At 65.9% G+C, this 5,178-nt stretch overlaps 1 protein-coding gene across 1 annotated transcript; it reads left to right on the top strand.

The window, feature by feature from the left end:
- Window positions 1-1,158: 1,158 nt before the first annotated feature.
- Window positions 1,159-3,353, top strand: H696_03442 (DNA damage checkpoint protein rad24; the record flags this gene model as incomplete). Its single annotated transcript, XM_009497308.1, has 8 exons — window positions 1,159-1,228; window positions 1,410-1,552; window positions 1,765-1,928; window positions 2,085-2,164; window positions 2,302-2,460; window positions 2,897-2,998; window positions 3,083-3,099; window positions 3,321-3,353. The coding sequence occupies 8 exons, from the start codon at window positions 1,159-1,161 to the stop codon at window positions 3,351-3,353; spliced, it is 768 nt and encodes a 255-aa protein (XP_009495583.1).
- Window positions 3,354-5,178: the final 1,825 nt, after the last annotated feature.

The raw sequence follows: 5,178 nt of genomic DNA, 5'->3' as shown, positions 1-5,178 counted from the left end.
GAGCCTCTCCTGCTCCCTGCCCCCCTCCCCCCCCCCCGGGGGGGCCCCTCCTGGGCAGTGCAGGACGTTGGTCTCCTGTCTCTGCGCCTCGCCCCCCGCCCCCCCCCCTCCCCCGGCGGGGACGGGGGCGCAGGCACGCCAGCCCCCGCTCGCCCCATTTGTCGTCCCCCTTTTTCATGCCTGGCCGGGGAGCGAGGGGACGCGGGGGGGGAGGGGGGGCAGGGAAGGGGGGCGCAAGTCTGCCACCCCAGTCGTAGCGGCTGGGGGGCGCGGCGGGGCGGGCGAGGGGGGGGGGGCGGCCTCGCAGAGCGCCGCGGCGGGCGGCAGAGGGCTGTCCGTCTTCTGTCCTCTCTCTCGCCGCCCGGCCCCCCCTGTCCCGGGGCGGAGCGGGGCGGGGCAAGGGTCCAGTGGGGGACCCGTGCGTAGACGGTCCCCGGTTTCTGTGACGGGGAAGGAATGCAGGCCGTGGGCTGCGGTGTGCATGGGCGTAGTGGTGTGGTACTCTCAGGGGAGGCCGCGCCCCTTGTCCCCTCGCACTCCCCCCCCCCGGGGGACGGGGCGGTGTGAGGGGGCGGCGGAGGGGAACACGGAGGGAGGCCCCGACGGGGCGTGGGCCCGTGCGTTCTCCCTTCGCCTGTGGTCGCTTTCTTCCGTCCCTGCCCGCTGCCCCCTCTCTCTTTCTTTCTTTCCTGCCGTGGGGCCCGGGCGCGCTCGCGCACGCACGCGCCAAGGCGTTCATTCAAGTACATGAGTGGTGCTTTTGGCACCGACGAAGCGGGGTTGGCTATCAAGCTTTTTGTTCTCTTTTGTTTTGGCGGTTCGTTCCCCCCGTCATCCTCTGCCCCCCCCCTTGTCTCCCTCTCCCTCTCCCTCTCTGTCCGTCTCTTGCCCCTCCCCCTCCTGTCCCCTTTGGTGTTTGCTGACACACCCACCCACGCCCCGCCGTGCCCCTCCCCTACGCCCCTTCCGTCGTGCTCTTTCCCCCGTATGCGCCTCTTCCCTCCGCCAGAATTTGAGGCTTCATTTTTCTCCCCCCCCCCCCCCCCCCCACCCCCCACCCCACCCCCTCCCTCGGGGGCTCCCTCCTGTCGAGGGCAGCGGATGATGCCCCGAAGCAGGGCGACGAGCAGCGCCCCCCCCCCCCCCACCCTTCCCACAATGTCCACCATCTCCCGCGAGGACCTCGTCTACATGGCCAAGCTCGCCGAGCAGGCCGAGCGCTATGAGGGTGCGCCCCCCCCCCCCTCTCCCGCCCTCTGGCTCTTCTCCATTGCCGCCCTCCCCGTCACGATTTTGTTTCTCCTCTCTCTCCCCCCCCTTCCCTGCCTCATGCTGTGATCGCCTTCCTCACCCCCCCCCCCTCGCCCACATCCCTTGTTCCCGCACACGCGCGCGCCCATTTTGTGCAGATATGGTCTCCTGGATGACCAAGGTCACCGAGGGCGACACCGAGCTCTCCGTCGACGAGCGCAACCTCCTCTCCGTCGCCTACAAGAACGTCATCGGCGCCCGCCGTGCCTCCTGGCGCATCGTCACCTCCGTCAAGGATAAGGTATGCCCAGGCCCCCCTTTCCCCCCCTCCTCCTCCACCTCGGTTGGCATATGTTCTCATGTGTCAGGAGGGGCAGAGTGGGCGAGAAAGGGACATGCATGTTCTGCCACTGCTGCCTCCCTCTTGCTCCCTCTCCATGGTGTGGCCGGTCGATCAGCCTCTGACCTCCTTCTCTTGTCCTTCCGCCTCCCCGTCCTCTTGCCCTCTTGCAGGAGGAGTCCAAGGGCAACGAGCGCCACGTCCAGCGCATCATCGAGTACCGCGCTCGCATTGAGAAGGAGCTCTCCGACATCTGCAAGGAGGTCATCAACATCCTCGAGGTCTCTCTCATCCCCAAGGCCGTCGGTCCCGAGTCCAAGGTCTTCTACTACAAGATGTATGTTGGCTGTTGTGGCGTCTTCTTTTTTTTTGCCGTGCCAACCCCATTGCCATGCGCCGCGCGCGCATCTCCTCCCCTCCCCCCTATTCCGCCCGTGACACTCACACCCATCCGGGGTCCTGCGCTTCTCGCGTCCTTCCCTTCTGCTCTCAGGGTCGGTGACTACCACCGCTACCTTGCTGAGTTCCTGACCGGCGACGAGCGCCAGAACGCCGCCAACCAGGCCATGACCGGTGCGCTCTTGCCCTTTCTTCTCCTCTTGTGGCCTCTTCTCGCGCTCCGCCCCTTTTTATCCCTTCTCCATTTCTGACGCTCATCCCTTCCTTCTCTCTTTTCTCCCCTTTCCCCCCCCCTTCCATACATCACATAGGCTACCGCTCTGCCTCCGAGACCGCCGAGCAGGAGCTCTCCCCCACCAACCCCATCCGCCTGGGTCTGGCCCTGAACTTCTCCGTTTTCTTCTACGAGGTCATGAACTCCCCGGACCGCGCTTGCGCCCTGGCCAAGCAGGCCTTCGACGACGCCATCGGTGCGTGTGCCCCTTTCTCTCCTGCCTCTGGCGGCAGAAAGGCTCCTGCATTTGCCACGCGCGCGCGCGCCCCCCCCTGTATCCAAGTTTTGCCTCCATATCTCCGGCATGTGTGTTCGCACGCGCTTGCCCGTCGTCGCCCTGCCATGGGCGGGGAAGGCGGCACACCGGGGGGGGGGACAGCACACATGTCCTGCTACTTTCGCCAATGCTCTCCCCTGATGGCAGCCGGGCGAAGGGGGCATACATCCTGTGGGGCATCGCGCGCGCGGCCATGGCGCACAGGAGCCACTCCCCTCGCGCGCATGCTCATCCAGGCGGCCCCTGACCCCCCTCCCTCTAATATGCCGATCGGCATGTGACTCACATCCACGTTCTCCCTCCTCTCCGCCCCCTTGTGTTTTTGTGCATGCGATCATTCCCCCTCCACTCGCAGCCGAGCTCGACACCCTCTCCGAGGACTCCTACAAGGACTCTACCCTCATCATGCAGCTCCTGCGTGATAACCTCACCCTGTGGACCTCTGACGTCGAGTGCAGTACGTGCCCTCCCCCCTCTCTCCTCCCCGATCTACGGATGCGCTCCCCTCGCCCCGTGCTGCCGCCGCGCCCACATCGGGCAGAAGACGGAGTCCCCTTCGTGGGTCTTCCTCTCTCCGTGGCCCGGAGCGCGAGGGGGTGTCTCTTTCTCCCTCTCTCTTTCATGCTCTCGGCACATACCGCGGCAGACTCCCATGCCCACACACACACACACACATGCTCCGCCATCGTGCCCCTTGGTCGCCGCGCCCGCACCGTGCTGCTCCTCCCTGAGAACCGCATCCTCACACTTCCCGTCCTTTCTCCTCCCCCCCCCCCCAGCCTAAATGTGCTCTCTTGGTGGCTCGCTTGTGACGAACCAGCCTCTCCTCGTCTCCCCTGTCGTGCACGCGGGGTGTGGCTTCCCTTTCCTCGTTCTCCCTGCCCCTGCATTTCGCCGCGTGCCGTCCTCCTCTCCCAGCCCCCTTTCCTCCCCTTCTCGGCCCTATACACACACATCACTATAACTTCTTCAACAGCTGCCGCGTCTGTCATCTTCTCTTGTCCTTTTTCTTGTTGCCTTTCCCATGTGTGTGTGTGTATGTGTGATAGTGTACCGGGCCTCTCTTGTTCTGTGTCCAAGGCGAGGGGGGGGGAGAGAACAGCCAAGAGGAGAGGGGCGCCCCGGGCCTCGGCTGTGTGTGGGGGGCCGCCCTGGACGTGTTTTCCGTTCCCTCGCGCCAAGCCGCCGGCTCCCCAGGTCTCCGGGAGACCTTTCTTCTTTGCCCACCCCCCTCTTTGAAGGGGGAAACTCCGAAGAGGCTGGCACGCCTGTCCCCCTTCCCTCTCGCCCCATCTTTCTCTCGTATGTGTCAATAATAGACCATTATTTGGAGTGATACCAACACATATGAAGAGCCATTTTGGGCGTGAGAGGAAGAGGGCCCATCTTCCCTCGGTCCGTGTATGTGTGTGTCTCGTTCTCTCACTCTCCCTGCCTCTTTCGCTCAGTCTCTCCGTTGACGGGGGGGGGGGGGGAGCGACGTCGGGGCCCATTCGGGTGGCGCGGTCTACCACGTTCCGCGCATGGGAGTGTCCTTGCCCCGCGAGAATGACTGAGTCACCAGCCGCGGGCCAAGTGTTGTGTCCCTCGCTCCCCCCCCCGCCCCCCAATGCCGGGTGCCGAAAGGGGCCTGGCCCGGCTGTGTGGGCGGGCTTCCTCCAGGGCAAGAGGGGCAGCGGGGAGCTGTGGGCCAAAGAGAGAGCATGTCCTGGTGGTCAACACACGCACATCACCGGCCATGTCACTCGGGCACACAGCAGCCAGCCACTCGCGCCCCCCTCCCCCCCCCCCCCCCCCCGCCGCCGGGCGACGCACACATCGCCGCCAGACCACCCTAAGGGCCCGTTGTCCAAATGATGTGCGTGCATTTCAGGGGTCATGGTCCCGCCAGGGCAAGTCCTAAACCGCCACATAGTCAAGTGATCGATAACATGACATGGCGGATCAGATGCCGATGAACTAAGACATGAATCATTGGCAGTATGGATTGCCGCCGGCTGGCCCCAGGCCGGGGTGTCTCTCCCCGCGTGCGTATCCGGCCTCCATGTCTGTGCGAGTGTATGCGCGCGCGGGCACGAACCTCGGATGGATCAGTGTCACACATGGGGGTCAGGTCGCGCTATTGTGGCGTCTTTACTTCGGTGCGTGCCGTGGGGCGGGTGGTCCCCCACGCGCCTGCCCTTGCGTGCAGAGGGGCGCACAAAAAGCGTATCGGGGGCCCGCGCACGCGGACATTCGCGCCCCTGAGGGTGGGGGGGGGGGGGACAGAAAACGCCCACTACCAGGGCGGTTCCCCGGCCCGCCGGCCTCCCCGGGCCCCGACGGGCGGGCTGGGGCAGGCCGGCCGCCTGTTGCCTCTTCCATGTCGGATGAGATCTCGAGAGGGCGTCTTCTCCTTGCAGCCGGGGAGATGGGTCCGCGCCTCCCGCCTTATTGCCCTCAGAGGGGGAGGGGGGGGGGGGGGAACGGGAGGGCCGACATGCGCCGATGGCGCCGCGCACTCCGCGTGCCCCATTCACCGGTTGCCGCGTGAATATGCCCCCACCCCTTGGCCTACGCCCGGGCCGCGCCTGAGTTTCGTCCCGAGAGAACGGTCCCAAACATGGCACACAAACACCGAAGGTGTGGTTCCCCCCC

Source organism: Fonticula alba (assembly GCF_000388065.1).
Source record: "Fonticula alba strain ATCC 38817 unplaced genomic scaffold supercont2.5, whole genome shotgun sequence".
In the NCBI taxonomy this organism is placed as follows: Eukaryota; order Rotosphaerida; family Fonticulaceae; genus Fonticula; species Fonticula alba.
The sequence above is the reverse complement of the archived record's forward strand: the minus strand, read 5'-3'. Positions and strand labels throughout refer to the sequence as shown.